Below are 20,614 nucleotides of genomic sequence, written 5' to 3'. Positions count from 1 at the left end.
CTCTCTATTTTCATTTAGGAGCAGTTTTTTTTACAACAGCCTGGTCTGAAATCTGTTGCCTATGGCAACATTAGTGAGCGTGTTGAACTAAGGAAACGATTGGGTTGCAAATCATTTCAGTGGTATCTGGATAATGTCTTCCCAGAATTGGAGACATCTAAGGGCAGCCTATGAAAAGGAAACAAATAATTTTCATTAATGAAGGACTAGAAGTCCCCAAGATCATCAACAGAGAGAAGAGTACAAGTTTGGAACATCATGAAATTGTGTGACATGAGTAAGAAATACAACCAGAGAGCTCTAGAACAAGAGTGCCTTTCTGTCTTCCTTTAATGCTAGTTCATAACGCTCTTGCATATGCCACTACATTTCTGGGATGGCAAAACCATGAACATTAGAAATATACCCTATCACACAGTTAAGACTATCATACAATTGAACAAGGTAAAATGTATTCCCTTTGTTATTTGCCAAACTCATTTGGTCCCATTAAACCATAGGGAATGCTCCACTCTTGGAGCCTTTGTCAACTCCATTCCTACTCCAGACAGTGGCTTTGTCGGAAAGACATTCACAGAGAGCCTTGGTTGGTACATCCCAGCTTTGGCCCAATTTGTATAGAACTTCTCTCTTGCGGACAGCGTAAATTTTGGTGCTGCTACCTCGCTTGGTTGGGTTCCCGAGTTTCTGATGTCCAGTCCATTTCCCACGGTGGTGCAGTCCAGTTCTCTAGGCCAGCCTTCTGGTTTGTGCCAGTCAGTTCTTTTGTCACTTGGAGACAGGCCCTCCTCCTTGCTCCTGATTTTGCCTTGTTCATGTCCCTCCTCTCCTATGGCTCTGGCCTACAGCTCTCCTGACACTTCTTGGATTGTGTGCTTTGTTGATAATGTATGTTCTAAGAACTGTTTAGCTGGGACCAGGGAAGAAGGAACTAAATTTCTATCTACCCTGTGTGAACACACTCCCAAATGTCTAAAGTACTTCTTTTGGGTTAGAGGGATGGCTGTTGTGTTCACCCTGGTGAAGGTAGCTAGAAAGGGAAAATATATTTAATTCACAGAGATAATGAGAACACAAGGGAAAAGAACACATGGAAAGGAATAAAAGGAATGGGGGATACTTAGGGTAGGACCACCAGACCTAGCCTATGCTGGAGAAAATATAAACTAGTTTTTACAGCAGGAAACGACTTATCTATCATGCTCACTCAGTCAACAATTGAGTGGTGATCCAGGGCCAAATATCCTTCTAGGTGCTGGGATGCAGCAGACAAGGGAGCAGGAAAACATCCCTCCCTTCATGGAGCTTGTATTGAGATAATACATATAACATCCATGTAATGAAAAAAGGACCAGTTTATATAATCTCTTTATACATATGTACTTAGCAAAATGCTCTATAGAATCTATTGTTAGAACAACATGGGAAAACCCAGGCTCATCTATTAATAGGTGGCCAGGGTAACCTGATTGAGCCTCTAAGAAGTCAATCTGACAACACAAAATAAGCACCACATTATGATTATGTTCTTGGCCCATATGTATACCTTACCTGCTTCTAGAAAGTAATGAAAAATGATTATAATTAACCCATGAATCTATTAAAATTAGTGCAAAATACAAAATTGAAATCTGTAGCAGAAGGAAAGAAATTCTGGTATAAAGTATCATTTTGAAATAACTTTTTCTAGTTTTGAAATTTGAGAATAACTTTTTTTTTTTGGTAAGCATAAAGGAGGATGTTGTAAATATCAACTTTGCCAAAAGAAAAAAACAAATGTTGTTAAAGTCATGAATGTAATGTTAGGTCTTAGTTTTCTTTTTTTTTCTCCTGGGGGGGGGGGGTGCGGCACGCGTACAGGCATGCAGGGAAAGAGAGGGAGAGGGAGAAAATCCCAAGCAGACTTCCTGCCCAGTGGGGAGCCCCAGGTCAATCTCGACCCTGAGATCATGACCTGAGCTGAATCCAAGAGTCAGGTGCTCAACAGACTGAGCCACCCAGGTGCCCCTAAAGTCTTAGTTTTTTAATGTAAGTGTTGGTTCAGTTACCAGATAATAATGTGGATAAATCTTAGAAATATTGTAGTATGTTGCTTAAACAACTTCTTTTGTATATTTACTCTAGAATAGAAATCCAATGAACATCCAAGTATAGCTGTGATTGAAAGGAAATCCGTATTAGCCTATAGGTGGCAATTTTCTGTTTCATGTGGAAACTTAAAAACCTGATTTCTGTTTTGGAGCTAGCTGAGAAGTATCTGCTAACCCATTCAAAGCTTTTCTCAAAACATAGTTTTTGGTATGATCAAATGCTGAGACATGCCTTTAAAGTAAGCCTGGGAATTCTCTAATTAAAGCATACTTCTAGGAATGTAGCCTAAGACACAATGGCTTGAAATTATGCCATTGTGCTCCCATTATGTTTCACACACCATAATAAGTACTCTGTCTTGATTATCTCATTTCATCCACACATAAGATAGGCCCTATTGTTATTGCCATTTCATAGATGAGAAAACCAAAGTTAGAATTTGTCTAGGGTTGGGGTTGCCAGTTTTAGCAAACAAAAAATACAGGACACTGTTTTTAAAATTTGAATAAGCAATATTTTATTAGAAGTATATTTCATATATTCCCTGGAACCTACCTATGCTACAAAATTGTTTCTCTGAAATTCAAGTTTCAGGCCATCCTGTATTTCATCTGGTAACCTTAGGGACAAACCAGTACAGACCAGAGTAGCAGAACCAGCCCAATCTCAAAGGCTGTGGGCTTAACCACAACGTTAGGCTGCAAAAAGCCTGTAGTGTCATTCTTCATAACAGTAAAACTGGAGCGAACCCAAAACCTCAATTGCTAGAATTATACCATTATACATTAATTTGATGGACTAGCATATAAACCCGTTAAAAATAACAGCTAGGAAAATAATTCTACTCCAGCCCATCAGAATGGTAAATATTTGCATATCTGAAGCTATGGCGGCCCCCCGGGTGGCTCAGTGATTGAGAGTCTGCCTTTGGCTTAGGGGTGACCCCGAGGTCCTGGGATCGAGTCCCGCATCAGGATCCCCGTAGGGAGCCTCCTCCCTCGGCCTATGTCTCTGCCTCTCTCTCATGTAAGGCTGAAGTTGAGCATCTTTAACATGTGCAAGCCCACTTGTCCTTCACAAGGCCTTTTCCTACGAGGACAACCCCCCCCCCACGTGCCGGTCCCACACCCTCAGGGCCGCCACCAGGCCGGGAACCCCCGGGCTCTCTGGGGCACGTCGACGCCGCGGGGCGCCCCAGCCAGGCGCGGACGGTGACGTCACCCGAGTGCGCGGGGCGGGGCCTTCCGTCACGTGGCCCCAAGGGCACGCGCGCTCGGTCCGGGACTGCGGCGCGGGCACTGGGTGAGCCCGTGGCCGCCACTGCGCGCGCTGCAGCGGTTCTTCCCGGGCTGCTCCGCTCGCCGTGGCTCATGCGGCTCGGACCCGGGCTGTGGCGGGAGGGAAGATGCCACGGCCCGAGTCCCAGAAGGCCGGAGTCCTGCGCTGCCGGCGTCGGGGTGAGTAGAGCGCGGCCCGGCGCGGCGGGGTCTGAGCCCGCGCGGCCTCCGTCGTCCCCTCTGCGCCTCAGGCGAGCGGCTCCGGAGCGCGGCCCCGAGACCCCGAGAGCTGACGGCGGTGCCCGGCTGCAGAGTCCGACCGCGCGAGCACTGCCCCCGGGGACTGGGTGTTGACGCAGTGACCGCCCCGGGGCCCGGCGAGCTCCTGCGGGCGGCGGCGGAGGTCGCGGAGCCGTGGGCCCGGGGCTCCCGCCGCTGTTTCCCTTAACGAGGGCCGGAGCCCCGCGGCTCGGTCTTCCAGGAGGAAGTGGTGCGGCAGCAATGGTAACGGACCCGCTCAAACGCGGAGAGGAGAGGAGTGGAGGATGCACCGCGTCGGTCCTCCCTCCTCCTCGGCCCCCCCTCCTCCCTCCCCCCCACCCCCATCCAGGCAGCTCATATTTCTCGGGAAGGATCAACAACTTATATTTATGCTTGTTGACCGGGTCCACACGCGGCATTTGGTTAACGTGCCGCCAGGTCCTTTTCTCTTTCTGTTGGAGAAATTGGGTTATTTGTCTTGTACAGTGTCCCACGTTCTTAAATTCTGTGCCGTTTGGATAAATCTAAAAATAGCAAGTCCCTGTCCTCCAGTTCGGAAAGACTTCAGTGAGGAATACAGATATACTCGTGATAGACCAGTTGTCCCTTATTTTCACCATCAAAGAAAATTTGGGTCAGCATATTTATTTATTTACTTAGTTGTGTGGTTTGTTGGTTTTCCTAATATAAAATGAAATTATGACTTGGAATATGTTTTTCGTGGTACTACTATGCACTCTCCTCTCCCAAATCACAGGTTTGGGCCTGACTTTTCAGTGTGTTTGACTCCACTCAACTTCCCGTTTATCTAGAAATTTGGGTGTGGAAATCTACCCTGCCTTAAGAAAAGTAGGAAAAAAAACCCTCTCTCTCCACCCTCAATATGTATCAGTTGAGCTTTACAAGTTCAAGGTGGTGAAAGAGGAATCCACAATTTTCACATCTATCGACAATTTCAGTCCTGTTTGTTCCTTGCAATTTGGGTTGTACTTAGTTTTTTTAGTTTAGTGTTTTTTTACTTTTGTGTGTGTGTATGTGTGTGTGCGGTAAAATCTACACAACATGAAATTTATCATTTTAACCGTTTTTTAGTGCACAATTCAGCTACATTAAGTACTTTCACAGTATTGTGTCATCACCCCACTACTTCCAAAACGATTTAGTCACTCCAAGCAAAAGCTCTGGAACCATTAAGCAATAACTTCCCATTTCCCCCTTCTCCCAGGCCCTGTCTCTCTGAATTTGACTGCTCTAGATATCTCATGCATGTGGAGTCATACAATATTTGTTCTTTTGTGTTGGGCTTTTTTCATGTAGTGTTTTCAAATTTCATACATGGTGAGCCTCTAACCTTTCACATTTTTTAAAACTTCTTTCTTAAGACCTTCATGCCTAGCAGTGGCTACATCTGATGGCCCCACCTCAACTCCTGCTGGCTTGACCTCTAAATCTTTGTGACACCTTATGTTGTTGGTCAGTACACCCTCTTATAAGGTCTCAATTTTGTGATCTTTCTCACGTCCTTTATAAGCACTTCCTTTTCCACAGGTTTTTTTTAAACATACATGTCCCCAGAGATTCGGTTCTTGCCCCCCAATCCATTACTTAAGCCCTCTTCTATTATTTCTGTGGAACTTGAACTAAAATTTTGGTGTTCATTTTTACTTTACTCTTTGAGGCTTAGATTAGAATTTCAAGTTTTTTCAATTTCTTTCTTTTGAATTTCTTTACAGTGCAGCATATCCAAAACAAAATTCCTCTTCTGCTAATCCTCTCAAGCGTGGTCTCCCCCTGCTCCCTGTCACCAAGACTTGAAAGCTGGGAGTTGTTTTGTTCCCTTTCTCCCTTAGGGACTCATGTCCTGTCGAAGTGACAAGTGCAGACGAAGTGACAAGTGCAGACGGTTCTGTCTCTGACCCTCCCTGCCACTCACTTCCACAGCTCTGGATGGAGCCATGATTGCCTCTTTTTTTTTTTTTTTGTCTAATTGGCTTTGTTAAACGAGTCATGAATTGGGCAGCATCTCATCCAGCAAAGAGGGGAGCTCCCCATGATTGCCTCTTATTGGAATTTTTCTTTCCTTTTTTTTTTTTTTTAAATTTTATTTATTTATTCATAGAGGCACAGAGAGAGAGAGAGAGAGAGAAGGAGGCAGAGACACAGGCAGAGGGAGAAGCAGGCTCCATGCAAGGAGCTCGACGTGGGACTCGATCCCGGGCTGCAGGCGGTGCTAAACTGCTATGCCACTGGGGCTGCCCGAATTTTTCTTTTTTTAAAGATATTATTTATTTATTCATATGAGAGAGAGAGTCAGAGACACAGGCAGAGGGAGAAGCAGGTTCCCAATGTGGGACTTGATCCCAGGACTCCAGGATCATGCCCTGGGCCAATGGCACGCTCTAAACCACTGAGCCACCCAGGCTTCCCTTACTAGAATTTTTCTAACTGGACTTACTGGTTCTAGCTTTTTTTTTTCCCTCTGTCCCAAACCATTTTATACACTACTGCTAGAATTTTCTTAAGATACACTTGCTTAAAGACGCTAGTTTTATTTTGCATGCAGAACAAGTTAATTCTCATCCTCAGAGTCAGAGCCCCAGCCTGTCTTCATAGAAGTAATTGCCTTCCAGCAGTCTTAACCAGCCAATCTATTCGTTACAGTGAGTTCTACTTGCTCTTCTATTTGGAAAACTAAAAACAAATACGTGTTGCAATTTTCCAAGACTTGAACTTTCTCCTTGAAATTTTTCAGCATTTGGCCATTGAAAGCTAATTTTTTAAAGCCAAGCTTAAACATCAGCTTCTAAAAGAAATTTTCTTCAAGTTTTTCATAGTCTTTTTTTCATGTGTGACCCCACTTGTCTTACCTCCTGTTGGTTAATTTGAAGCAAATCTCAGGTGTCATAGGATTAGATTATTTTAGCTGTATAAAAAAATTCATTCTGACTTCTAGTCTTTCTCATTTTTAAAGATTTTATTTATTCTATTCTAGAGAGAGAATACATGTGTGTGCATGGGCATAAGGGGAGAGTGACTAGAGAGGGAGAGGGAGAATCCCAAGCGGACTTCCTGCTGAGCGTGGAACTCAACATGGGGCTCAATCTCATGACCCTGAGATCATGACCTGCCTGAAACCAAGGGTCGGACACTTAACCAACTGAGCCACCCAGGTGCTCCGCTAATCCCTTATCTTCATCTATTTGTTTATTCTTAAAGATTTTATTTATTTATTTGGCAGCGCGCACAAGCACGGGGAGCGGGAGAGGGAGGAGCAGGTTCCCTGGGATCATGACCTAAGTGGAAGGCAGATGCTTAACTGATTGAGCCACCCAGGCAGCCCTCTCTGGTCTTTTTTTTCTTTTTTCTTTTTTCTTTTTTTTAAGATTTTATTTATTTATTCATGAGAGAGAGAGGGGCAGAGACACAGGCAGAGGGAGGAAGCAGGCTCCTAGCAGGGAGCCCGATGTGGGACCTGATCCTGGGTCTCCAGGATCACGCCCTGGGCCAAAGGCAGGTGCTAAACCACTGAGCCACCCAGGGATCCCCCCCTCTCTGATCTTTTTAAAATAAACTTTGTTTTATAATAGTGTTATATTTATAGAAAATTGCAAAGTAGTACTGAGAATTCCTTTATGTCCCATGCCCATTTTCTTCTGTTATTAACAATCTACATTAGTATGGTACAATTATCACAATTAATGAACCAGTACTAATATGTTGTTATTAACTAACATCCAGAATTTATTCAGATTTCCTTAGTTTCTTTCTTTCTTTCTTTTTTTTTTTTTTTTTTTTTTTTTAAATCTGTTTAAGGACACTAGGTAAAAAATTAAGGGTCCCATCCAGGATACTACACTGCATTCAGTGATCCTGTCTTCTTAGGCTCTTCTTGGCTGTGACAGTTTCTCAGACTTACGAGAGACACACAGAGAGAGAGAGAGAGAGAGAGAGAGAGGCAGAGGGAGAAGCAGGCTCCATGCAGGGAGCCCAACATGGGACTCAATCCCAGGACTCCAGGATCATGCCCTGGGCCAAAGGCAGGCGCTAAACCGCTGAGCCACCCAGGGATCCATAAATTTTCTTTAAAACAAGGTTTCATGTGTGTCTCTAACCTTTACTCTTCACTGGTAGAGACCTCCTATGCCACAGAGGACAGCACCACTCAGTCGTTTGTGAGGTGTGCCTCTGGGGACCCCCCAAATTTATTGAAAATTTGTGGTACTTGTTAATGCTCCCAGTGGTGCAAACAAACCTTAATCAGGGCATCCCAGATCTACGTGACCCTGTTAGATCTCCTGCCTCTCAATTCCCCTACTTGGGAGAGCCATCGCTGAGGGAGCTCCCTCCACCTGTGACAACACTGGAGATGGCAACATCCTAGCCCACAACATCACAGGACCCAACCTTATATTGAGTACTGCCTCCACAGCCTTCCAGTAAGGAGAGATGACACCAAGGAGACATAGTGGCTGTTGATGGCAAGCACTTTCTAGGATTTGGATGCTGAACTGACTGCTTGTGACAGTCCCATTGAATGACATTTTGCAGCGCTATATGTGTACCATAGGACACTTTCACTACTGCAGTGCTTGCTGCTCAAATGTGAGATGGTACTTGGATTGCCATGCTGCTCTCCACTGCACCTGTAAGCTTTGAAGGCCAAGACGTGTGTTGAGTCTCACAACTTTTAGAGGACGCCTTTAAACCCTTTGCTTAGTTGTTTGCCTTTTCTGTACCCATTGGACTGGCCCATGTTGGATCCTACTGAGAATTAGTGAATTTAATTTCTTTTGGGAGGCCCCCTTAACAGATACAGGTGCTGCCACTACCACAGCATCCACAGCATCCCCCTCTATGCCCTCCAGAACCACAGCTGCAGGAGCACTTCCCTGTGCCACCCCAACGGGGCCCTTCCCCATGATCACCACTCAGGGCTCTACAATTCTGCTGTTCACGCCCTCCCATAGACTTAATATTTTTATATAGTAGGCTGAAATTGAAGCTCATTTCTTGGGCCACCGTAATTCCTGGGCATGTTTCCAGAGTTAGTGGCCTAGTGGCTGATTTATTGACCCTGTCCCATTTGCTCAACAGAAGGTACCTCACATGTCCCTGCAGCTTACATGGCCACTCTGTGATGTTTAGTGGCTCCCATGCAGGATACTTTGCAATGCAGTTTGTGGCATCTGGCTAGAAACCCCCACGTGCCCTTTATAATCCTCCATATCCGGCCCGGCAGCAGCACTACACAGATGAATATGACCCTCACCTCATCCCAATGAACATAATCCCCAGTCTTGGGCTAGGTGATCTAGCCATCCAGGGGGATCCCCAACTGATTTCAGCTTCCTTGATCAAGCATTTGGTGTTCACTGTGGGCCCAGTGCCTTGGAGCCTTCACACGTCTGTGTACTTCTCTTTCTGTCAACCCCTAACACATGCCAGCCCCCAGGTAGTCCTGTCTGTTCATACCAATGTACTTTAATCTCCCTGGGACCACCCTTAAAAATTGCTGAACAGGACCTCCGATCTGCCTCATGTCAGAAGTGTATGGTGGTATTCATCCTCACCATATTAGGAGTCTGCCGCTACCCCTCAGATGGACTAAGCTAGTTGCCACTGTATTGGATGTACAACAACAAATCAGTAAGGCTGAACAGGTACAAGTAATCCATGATCTCACCCAGGGCTTTTTTTTTTTAACTTTTATATGAAGAATTTAATTATCTATACATGTAACTAATTCAAAGGGTCGTATTACAGTTGTTAAAGCCGCAGGTTTGTATATTTATATTTCTTACATTCATATCCATGAAAATACTGAAGTCACTCATGGTTGTTAATGAGGTATTAATTTAACCTTTATCCAAGGGCTTTTATTTTCTCCGCTGAATCCCAGCAATTGGAGAGAATGGTTACAGACAGGATTTTAATTTTTGTCTATTGATATTGCCGATTGGTATTTTTGCTTCGCACAGATGTTTCATGCACTGGGTGACCTTTTAACCATTCAGTGGCTTTTACTATCTCCACTGTCCAAATAGTGCCTATGATTTTCTCTAAAGATTGATTTCTGGGCATCACAGGATCAACTGTGATGAGAAAAACAACTTTTGAGAAAAGCACCTTTTAGGGAAAATTGTTTTTTGTGTTTCTGAGGTGCTGCCTAGGCATTTTACATTTAGGATAACCCTACTCATACCCAGAGTCTGGACATTTAAGTAAGGCCTTGAGTTGAGGATGTCCACCACAAGTTCCTGCTTTGTGTTTCCCGGAGCATGATTTAAAATAACCACTTCAAGTGAACCTGGGAAAAGTTAGCGACCTCTGCCACAACCACCTTATAAATAATAGCTGCTTGCTATCCCACTTTCTTCTGCTCCCTGGTAACCTGAGATGTAGGACTGCCGTTTCCCCAGCTCATTGCTCTCCACTTGTGTTTGCTCTCTCTTTCTCAGATAAATAAATAAAATCTTAAAAAAAAAAAAAAACCCTGCACCTTCATTCCAAAGGATGCTGGGGGGTTTCACATCCCTGAAATGAGAGCTCTGGTGCTGAGGAAATGATCTGCTGCCCCGCCCCCTCATTCCTAATTCTGTACTCCAGCTCCACTTCTCAGCACACCATGTAGTCCTTGGCTTTTGGCCCTCTTCCAGGTTTTGAAAGCCAGAATAGCCGGTTGAGGGATCCCTGGGTGGCGCAGCGGTTTGGTGCCTGCCTTTGGCCCAGGGCGCGATCCTGGAGACCCGGGATCGAATCCCACGTCGGGCTCCCAGTGCATGGAGCCTGTTTCTCCCTCTGCCTATGTCTCTGCCTCTCTCTCTCTCTCTCTCTCTCTCTCTCTGTGTGTGACTATCATAAATAAAATTAAAAAAAAAAAAAAAAAGAATAGCCGGTTGAGTTCCTCCTCTTACATTGCATCATTCTGATCTCATTTGTCTCCTCCTTCCGCATTTAAGGACCCTGAGGTTACACTGGGTCCATCCAGATAATCCAAGACAATCTATTTTAAGGTCAGGTGATTAGCAACTTTTAATTCCAGGGATATGGTTATCACTGGGGGACCATTATTTTACCTCCACATAACAAATCAGTCATACTTCTTGTAAAGAAATTTTTGGTGGTTTACGATGTGTTTTTTAAACTAGTTAGTTTGAATCTGCCTTCATGTAACAGTGTATTGCAGACAGTGTTGTACAGGTACCTCATTAATACTGACCATTCAGTTTTTCCCCTCCCATCCCTGTGACATTGTTGTCATTCATTCACTTACCAGTATGCTAGGATCACTCCGTGTATTGTGACATATGTTACTTTGAACAGTTTCTTTTAGCTCAATTAAAAATAAGAAAAATCGGGCAGCCCCGGTGGCGCAGCGGTTTAGCGCCACCTGCAGCCCAGGGTGTGATCCTGGAGACCCTGGATCGAGTCCCGCATCAGGCTCTCTGCGTGGAGCCTGCTTATCCTTCTGCCTGTGTCTCTGCCTCTCTCACTCTGTGTGCGTCTCTCTCATGAATAAAAAATAATTTAAAAAAAATCTCATTGTTTTCTTCTCCTAAGTTCTTTATGTAGATCCAAGTTTCTTTTCTTTTTTTTTTTTATTTGTTCATGACAGAGACACAGGCAGAGGAAGAAGCAGGCTCAATGTAGGGAGCCCGATGTGGGACTGGATCCCGGGACTCCAGGATCAACCCCTGGGCCAAAGGCAGATGCTCAACCGCTGAGCCACCAAGGCATCCCATAATGTCCTTGTTTTTATCTGCCCTTTTGACTTTGGGATTTTCTGAGTACCCTTATCCCGAGAGTCTGCATCTTGCAGCTCTTTCAGCTGTAACCTACCTTGATTATATTTGGAGCCTGTTGGTGTGGTGGTCACGTTTTAGGGAGGGTGAGAGTTCTATAATATGCAGATATGTCCTTCCCAAGTGTTTGCCAGTGGTGTAGCTTTCTCCCCCTGCAGCCTACTCCCTCCCTTGCTGTGGGAGTTCCCAGCCTGTTTCCTGGAAGGCTAGTAAGGGCTGGAGTGAGAGAATGTGCTTTCCCAACTCTAAGAAAGCTCTGACAGTTGTCTTCCCCTGGAGCCAATGCCTTTGCCTTGGAGACAGCTCCAAGGCGTTTCACAATGATTACTCTTCCCCCTCCCCTGTCAGAGTCAGAGGGGACCTTTCTGTATCTCCACCTTCACTGCGAGGACCTGGTAGGGTTCCTGGAGGTGAAGCCCACGAAGTCTGTGGGCCTCCGCCTCAACTGCTTCCCCAGAGTTTTTCACTCTCATGCCAGGTCACACAGTCTGCAGTACCAGTTTGTGGCTCTAGCTTCTGTTCCAGGTAAGAAGGTTTTAGCTGTGTGTCTCTAGGTTTGGGATGGCAATTTACCCTGTAACTGCAGTTCTTTGATGGTCAGAAGTGTCATTGATTTTCAGTTTGTCCAGCTTTTTCTTGTAAGAATGGGAGTGATGGCTTATAAGTTTTCATGTTGGAACTGGAAGCAGAAGTTACTCTTTTTAACTTCGGATTTATGACTTGTTATCATCTTAAGTGAACTAACTATATGCATAGATCCAGGACTCTGGTATTATATCTAGATTTGATTATACAGACTACATTTGATATTTCATATTTATCACTTAGTTAATAATGATTTCAAGCTATACTGCCCAAGAGCTTTTGCTTTCCTTAGAAAAGCTTATCACTTTCAAATGTTCTTTTCTTGCAACTATAAAAAATATCTTGCAGCTTTTCAGAAAAACTTTTCATATGCACTATTTTACATTTTATAGGCAGTGAAAGCTATGCAGGCCCTGTCTTTATTAAATTTTCTACCTAGAAATAAAAAATTAGTATATATAAGAATTTGTCAAGCTGTTTCTTTTCTCCTGAAACTTGATTTTATTAGTATGGGTTTCTCCAGAAGCAGATCCTGAGATAAAAATTTAAATTCACCTTATTTTATTTGTGAGGTAATCTCAGGACACACCAGTAGCAGAAGAGGAAGTGAGAGAGATAGGAGAGTAAGTTAGAAAAAGGTACAGATTTCAAGCTATTTTCTACTGTGGGCAACTAAAGCTGACTCATACTGGAGAACTCTGAGAGCCGGTGTAGAATCCAAATGTCAGAGTTACCTCCAGGGCAAGCATGGAAGGGAGCTGAGATATTTTTCCCCACCGTTGTTGAAGGCTGCCCGAAGGAAGGTACATGTTCCCATATACTTTTGGGTCTGCCCTGTATATGGGCAGGTTGGTTCCAGGGGCCAGAGATGCAGATGCTGGTAGTTGGAAGTCAGACCTGTGCAGGATGGTAAGACTTGGGACGATGTGCAAATGACAGTGTCTGCTGTAGTGATTTCCCATGGCTTGATCCAACAGGATGAGCTGTGGTATAAATTGGCCATTTGCCCCATTGATTAGTTGGTTTGTCAGCTTTCTAAACCCCTTGAGGTGGCAGATTGCACTCAGAAATGAGTTCTCTGAAAAAATGCTCAAGATTCTGTCACATGATTTTTTCATGTTCTCTTTTTGGTGATACCTAGCCTTGTTCACTTTGAAATAGAATAGCAGTAGCTTAGACCCTGGCCTTGTGCTTCTGGTAATGGTAGATGGGGGATCCTAGTCCAAACCAGTCAATGCTGAAAAGCGTCAGAGAATTCACAAGATAGTAAAGAATTACTGGATTGAGATTGGGAGATAATAGAAATCCAGAGAGATGAACACCTTGCTTGGGGCTGCTCTTGTCCTTGGTATTTGCTATACTATGGAAAGGCCAAGCAGTGTATTGACATACACAGTAGGGGAAGAGAAGTTGGAGTCCAGGGTGAGGATCCTGGTGAATCTTGAAAGGCTGTAGGCTGAAATTCAGGTGGACTGAGTGTATACCATGCTTGCTTGAAATGAAATTCTGTGTCGTGTGGGGAGTTTAGTATACCTCCTTTCTCAGATTGCTGGTGGTGGTAGACACTTAACAGAAGCAAATGAAGATGCTCTCCAGAGGAAGATAACATCTTAAGTCTCAGGTTGTTTCTGGGATGATTTTTCAAATAGAGCCCCCACAAAATCAAATCAGCGTAACCAGGTGCACCAGAAGACAACCTGAACAAGAACCCACACAAGCAACAGGCAATAGAAACAGCCACGTTATTAGATGCTGGAATTAGCAGACAGACTATAAAATATTGTTTAGGATGTTTATGGAGATAAAAGCTGAACTTGAACATCTCCGTAAGGAATCAGCAAAGGGACAGAACAGATTTGAAAAAGATATGACTGAATACTAGATCTAAATACAAAAACTCAAATTGAGGATTCAGTGGATTAATAGATTAGAAAAGTAATGAACTGAAAGATCAGAAGAAACTTCCTTGAATGAAGTATGAGAGAGGAAGATTCTGGAAAACTGAAGATTGTAAGAAATATGTAGTGAGAAAGTGCAACGTGTGTTTGGAATCCTAGCAGAGGAGAATAGAGTAGGGGAATATTTGAAGAGAAGATGGCTGAGAACTTTGAAAACTGGCAAGATACCAGTCCATGGAGTAAACAGATCCCCAAGTGGGAGATAAGGTGTTTTTAAAAAAGTTTTCTGCTTGTAGGTCATAGTCTAGGATTCATTTTCCTTAGAGTAAGTTTGCTTGCTTGCTGCCTGCCTGCTGTCCTTCCTCCCTTCCTCCCTTTCCAACTTTAGCAGTAGTTTTCAGCATTCTGCTGAGGATAAATGTTTCTCTCACATGAAGAATTACATGGTCTTTTATTACTTTTATTTAATTTATTCTGGGGTTCCAAAGATTTTGATTAGAAGAAAAGATACAACTGCTATTTGGATTGAAATCCATGGAGATAAGAAAATATGATCAACAAGATAAGCTTTCCAGGCTTAAAGAAATGATTCTGTAATGCAGGAAATTCAGACAGGAATTTCAGGTGGGAACAAGAGCCTCTCCCCAGCCCTTCTGTGTTAAGGTCACAGGTAGTTCCTCCCCTATTTGCCCTGGACCCCTTATCTGAAAGCCTCTCCCAGGTGAAGGGCATGCTCACCTCAGGAACAGAAGTGTGCTTGGGGTGCCAGCGAGGGCTCTTTTTGGAGAACAAGGGGGGACTAGTACTACTCACAGACACCTGGACATACGATTGTTTTAGGTAACTCCAAGGGCAGGGGGTACCCATATCTTTAATCTTGTGGGAAACATAAATTTATGTTTAAGTAAGTTACTGGATGACTTCTATTTTTTAAAGGATGCCAACCAGGAGATCACTGGCCTCTTCCTTACAGGTGGTATAACAAAATGCTTAAGGACATGGGTCTGACCTCAGATGACCTGGATTCAGATCTCAGTTACTCCCCTTCCTAGCTGCATGTTCTTAAAGCAAGTTACTAATTTCTCTAAGATCAAGAGGAAAAAAGATTTGTTTTTTCTCTCTCTGTTTTACATTCAGGACTAGTATTTTGTTCTGTTTTTGTTGGTTTTGATTTGCATACTTGTCTACGTAAGCTACTTTGTCAGCACTGTCCACTCCAGGAGACTCCCGACACACTAGCAGAGTGACACACTCACTAGTCGTGGTTTAAGGCGAGTCAGCTCTCCTCATACTCCTTGGTCCAGAAACGAAGCTGGCTGTAGAAGGCCATGTGGATCGTGGGTACACAGATGCCTCTTTATAGCGGGTATGTTTAAAGCCATTTAGTTCCTTAGTTATTTGGATATCTCAGAACGCTTACCTTCTAGTAACCATCCTTTTTCCTGTTCACTTATTTCATTTTCATCTGATGTACTTTGGGTTTAATTCTTTTTATGGGCATAAATGGGAACAAGAAATAACAGTTTTCATAATTGTGGGGGCTGCGTATTCATTCTATACACCCCTGAGGAGTTGCAGTCTAGAGGCTAATCAGCTGAACTTCTGCAGTTTTTAAATTTGACTTTCTTTAGGTGGGGAGGGGGGGGGGACATACCTTGCCACGCTTTTGTTTCCTCCCTGGCTGATACATCTATTTATCTGCCTAGTTTCTGACTGCATTTGATTTTATGACTCCTGCATTAATGTGATACCGACTCTTTGTTGGGATTGAGGAAAAGCTGCTGTCAGGGCATTTCCTGATTGCATCTGCTGATCTTGATCAGATACATGGGGCCAGAAATGAATTCATTAAAATATGAGAGATCATAATAAACTATAACTATATACAGTAGAGTATGTAGTTAGATCTCGACTTTCATAATGCCCTGACATATGTGTATGTTGTGCAGGCCCCTCATGAGGCTATGGGCATTTTCTCCCCATTGTCTTCCCCAAGCCTTAACCAGGGAGAGCTGCTACTTTCTACTTGGGCATTTGATCAGAGAGTATATTAAAGCATAATGGTCAGCCTCTGACCAAGCAGGTGTTCCAAGATTGGTTTACATGCTTTGTCATATTAGCTGTCCATTTAGTTTCCTTTTCCTTCTTTCCTGTTTAATTAAATTTGGTGCTTTCTCCCATTAACATTACCATGTGGTTTTCCTCTGCATTTGAAGTATAGTATATAGACAATAAACACTATGTTTGTTTATGTTCTCTTTGATTTTGTTATTGAGAGGAGATTCATAAATGCCTGAGGGATGTCAGGGTTATTCCTGGGAAAGCATATAATGTCTGGAATTTGCTCTGAACCTTTTCCTATTTCAGTAATCTTTTAGGTAGATAAGGAATGAGAAATGTTTTCTGTGTTGTCATCACCTGGTAATTTCACAGGAAAATCACAGTGGGAAGGGCACTGTTGTAAATCAACATTTGTACTCACATGGCTGAGCTCACTTAAAATATGAATGTGTCTCTTATGGAAAAAGCTAATGGATGTTTGCTGTTTGACAACTTGGAATATAGAACAGACCAACAAGAAAATAGCCAGAAACTATGGAAAGGTAAATACTTGCCATACAAAAATAGACATTTTAGGGGCGCCTGGGTGGCTCAGTTGTTAGAGCATTTGACTTTGGCTCAGGTCATGATCTTAGGGTGCTGAGATTGAGCTGAGTCAGGTGCTGCACTCAGCAGGGAGTCTGCTTGTCCCCTTGTGCCTCCCCCTGCTCATGCGAGGCATGCTCACATGCTCACTCACTCGCTCTCAAATCTTAAACGTTATAAAAATTATTTTTTGTTGAAGGCAAACGAAAGCTGTGTTGTGTGTGAGTTAGGTACTATGATCTCATTACTCCTGTCATAACAGAAGTTGGACGTTGGGCAGATGAATTCAGACTAGTTAGAGATTGGCAAAGGAAAAAGTTTTTCCGATTGTGCTCCTAGAATACTTGTTCATTGTTTAAATTTTATTCTCAAGTTTTTGACAAATTAATGGAATTAAAATAGCTTTCCTTTTAATGTGCTAAAATATCCCCTTTTGCGTCTGAGGTTAAAAGGAAAGGCCATATTTTATTCAAAGCCTTAACACTTATTATTTTTTTTAAAGATTTTATTTATTTATTCATGAGAGATACAGAGAGAGACATAGGCAGAGGGAGAAGCAGGCTTCCTGAAGGGAGCTCGATATGGGACTCAATCCTGGGACTCCGGGATCATGCCCTGAGCCAGAGGCAGATAGATGCGCTTAACCACTGAGCCACCCAGGGTCCCCACGGAAAATGTTTTAAATAAAGTCAACAGAAAATTATCGATGATGCCACTAAGCCAGTTCTATTGTTTATTTTTCTGCAATTGCCGATAACAGTGTAACATTTTAGATGGTATGAAAGATTCAAAATAAGTAGAATATATAAAAAAAAAATTAGCAGTGGTGAGATTTCAGGTAGGTTTTTTTTTTCCTTTAACTTTATGTTTTCTGATTTTTTTTCTTTTTTTAGGATAGTAGCAGAGCTAAAAATATTCCCACTACATTGCATGATGTCTAAAATACAGAGTTTTAATGTGTTCCCAGGGTTAGTCTTTTCTTGAGGATTATTTAATGATTTTCAGAAGCAAAATGTACTGTTTAGTGCATCTAATAGGCTATGACTAAAGATTAATGGAATGGTTTAAAGTATCATGTTAAGTGACATTGTGTAACAGGCATTGTCTTAGTGAACCTTACGTAATTTAACTACTTTATGGAACATAGTTTAGTAGCTGGTGTGTATCGCGTTCTTTGTTAGTAGAAGAGGACTATGGAAAACATCTCAAAATGGGTTTTCTTAGCTCAGACAATTGTGCTATTGAGAAATACTCCTCACTGTAATTGATAATGATGCTAGAGTTTTTAATTTTGTTTTGATTTTATTTATTTATTAGAATGTATGTGCATGTGAGTGGTAGGAGGGGCAGGGAGAGGGAGAAGGAGAAGGAGGGACTTGTAAGCAAACTGCCCCTGAATGCAGGGTCAAATACAGAGCTCAATCTCGTGACCTGAGATTATATATAACCTGAGCCGAAACCAAGAGTTAGATGCTGAACCAACTGAGCCACCTAGACCCCCCAATGGAGTTTAAATTGAGTGAGATCTCATGAGATTTTGGACCTTTGTGTCCTCTGTAGTTTGCCAGAAAGCGTTTTTGATAAAACAACACTAGATGCTAGTGGTAGCAATGATCAGTTGGTTTTTGAGTGGACTAAAAAGCATATATGTGTTTAAATTGTGCTTACGTATTTTATATGCATATCTTTATAGTTTTCTGGATTGTGTAGGTAAAGACCAGGGCTGGTCTTTACCTCTGAATGTGAAGTCTGCTTTTTAGTCCTGCCCTTCCATTGTATTTCCTCCCTCTCCATATATATATATATATATATATATATAATGGTTTATGGCAGAATGCTAGAAACCAACTCAGTATTATGCTTTGTCCTTCCTTTGCTTCATCCATCCTTTGGTTTATAAGCAGTTATGTATATGAATATGGATACATAGCATTCTATGTACACTCTTCTCCTTCTTACTTTTTTCACCTGGCAACATATGTAGTGATAAAACCATAGTAATAGGTAGAGACATTTTTCTTTCCTTTTTACAGCTGCATATTTTATTGTGTGGAGGTTTCCTAATTTGTTCAACCAGTCCTTCATTAATGGACAATTGGATTGAATCCAGCCTTTTGCTTATTACAAATAATCCTGTAATGAGTATAGCCTTGTGCATACATTGTTTCCCATTTTTACATGGTATAAATTCTGAGGAGTGATATTGCTAGGTCAGAGGGTAAATGCATGCATAATTTTAGTAGATGTTGCCAAATTGCCCTGGGTAGAGACCTATAAGAGTTTGTCCACAGCCTCAATATCAGACTATGTTGTCAAACTTTTGGATTTTTATAAATCCAACAGGTGGGAAATGGTATCTCAGTGAAGGCTTATTTTGCTTATTTTCCCTTATTATGAGCAAGGTTCAGCGTTTTTTCCCACAGGGTTAAGAACCAGTTGTATTTCTGTTTCTGTGAATGGTCTGTAGGGTTGTTGGTCCTTTTTCATTATGGCTAACAAGATTGGAAGGTGATCCCCAGATTTCCAGCCACCTTCTGTCCTCACTTTGTGTAATTCTCTCCACATAAGTGAAAATGGGACCTAGGCCTTGCTTTTAACCAACAGCATATATGGCAGAGATGATAGAAGGTCAATTTCTTGTTAGCTTAGGTTATATAGCAAAGATAATGGGATGTCACTCTTGTGATTATATTATATAAGACTCCATCTTGGGGTGCCTGGGTGGCTCAGATGGTTGACTGTGCGACTCTGGATTTTGGCTCAGGTCATGATTTTAGGATTGTGGGATCAAGCTCCTCATTGGGCTCAGAGCTCAGTGCAAAGTCTGCTTGAGATGCGTTCTCCCTCTTCCCTTGCCCCTCCCCTACTTGTGTGCATGTGCACAAGCCGGGGCTTTCTCGCTCTCTAAATAGACTTACTGACTGACTGACTCCATCTTCAGATTGGAAGAGACTCCTCATTGTTGACTTGATGGAGTTAGGGACTGTGTCGTGATGCCCCCATGGCAAGGAATTGCCAATAATTGCTAGGGTGTGAGGGTGGCCTCCAACTGACAGGGCCCGTTTGTCATAGAGCCACAAGGAAATGAATTCTACCACGAACTTGATGAGTTTGGGAGCAGTTCTTCGGAAATCTGATCTCCAGGTGAGAATGGAGTTTGGCTGACAGTTAATTTGAAGTCTTGCCAGACCCTGAGCAGAGGATCCTGTTAAGCTGTGCTCAGGTTCTTGCCATTCAGGAATTAGGAGATAATAAATGTGTGTTGTTTTGTGGTAATTTGTTTTATAGCAGTAGATAACTAATACCAAGATCTTTAAAGGACTAGTGAAACTCTGGCTTGATTTGTTGTTGTTTTGAGGACCTCTTATGATGTTCTTCTGTGATAATTGGTTAGTTTGCGTTTCTGTTGGGACTGGAGTTAATTTGAGTAAGTTATATTTTCTTAAAACTTATTCTTCTAGGCTTTCAAATGGATATGCATGGAATTATATGGAACTGTCTCTTGATTTATAAAATTTGCAGTGATTTCAAATTTATCATTAAGAAATCTTAGACTAAGAATGGAAGATTTGGGGCTTTTGCTGGCATACTGAACATTTTGCTTAATAATGACAAGGTCTAATGAAACTATTTAAGGTGGTTAGCTGTCTTTTCCTCCTTCCCCTCCTCTTGACAGTGGACCTTTGTTCCCCAGGCTGTGCTCATCTTATATATCATACTCATCTCTTAAGATTTTACATTGCACAGAATCAAGATCCTGTAACCTCTTCTGGAACAGAAATACACTGAATAATTTTGAATTACACAAATAAATCTTGGTAATTTTTAGTACTTGACACTTTGCTTGGTAAAATAATGGGTTTGAAAAGACAGAAACGACCCCTATCTTCTGGGCAGGTTGCTTATGGTATATATAGTATCTCTTACACAATAGGCACATTGTTTATTGGGACATCTCCAGTTCATGTATCTGGAAAGGATTCCTCTGTCATTAACTGTACCTCTCCAAAATGTGAGTGTTGGTATCTCATTTTCCAGCCACCTCATTCAGTCA

General features: G+C 42.6%; 2 protein-coding genes across 23 annotated transcripts in view; both read left to right on the top strand.

Moving 5' to 3' along the window:
* GALNTL5 (polypeptide N-acetylgalactosaminyltransferase like 5) overlaps positions 1–309 on the top strand; it is a 57,405-nt gene extending 57,096 nt beyond the window's left edge. The window contains exon 11 of one of the 3 annotated variants that reach the window (XR_013353157.1): positions 19–157. Coding sequence is in view for 2 of the 3 variants with exons in the window: in XM_077849610.1 (XP_077705736.1) it covers positions 19–174 (156 nt within the window). In the remaining variant the exon portion in view is untranslated. Of the gene's footprint in view, positions 1–18 lie in introns of all 3 variants that reach the window. The other 2 variants (XM_077849610.1, XM_077849611.1) reach the window with 2 other exon arrangements.
* A 3,041-nt stretch (positions 310–3,350) lies between these two features.
* Positions 3,351–20,614, top strand: part of GALNT11 (polypeptide N-acetylgalactosaminyltransferase 11) — a 50,933-nt gene continuing 33,669 nt past the window's right edge. For 5 of the 20 annotated variants that reach the window (XM_077849604.1, XM_077849601.1, XM_077849599.1 and 2 more), the window contains exon 1: positions 15,124–15,280. Coding sequence is in view for 1 of the 20 variants with exons in the window: in XM_077849603.1 (XP_077705729.1) it covers positions 3,497–3,548 (52 nt within the window). In the remaining 19 variants the exon portion in view is untranslated. Of the gene's footprint in view, positions 3,549–3,634; positions 3,873–11,936; positions 11,957–15,094; positions 15,281–19,416; positions 19,705–20,614 lie in introns of those variants that run through there. The other 15 variants (XR_013353155.1, XR_013353156.1, XM_077849606.1 and 12 more) reach the window with 12 other exon arrangements.

Source organism: Canis aureus, chromosome 15, assembly GCF_053574225.1.
Source record: "Canis aureus isolate CA01 chromosome 15, VMU_Caureus_v.1.0, whole genome shotgun sequence".
Taxonomy (NCBI): Eukaryota; Metazoa; Chordata; class Mammalia; order Carnivora; family Canidae; genus Canis; species Canis aureus.
This window is presented reverse-complemented; position numbering and strand designations above follow the sequence as displayed.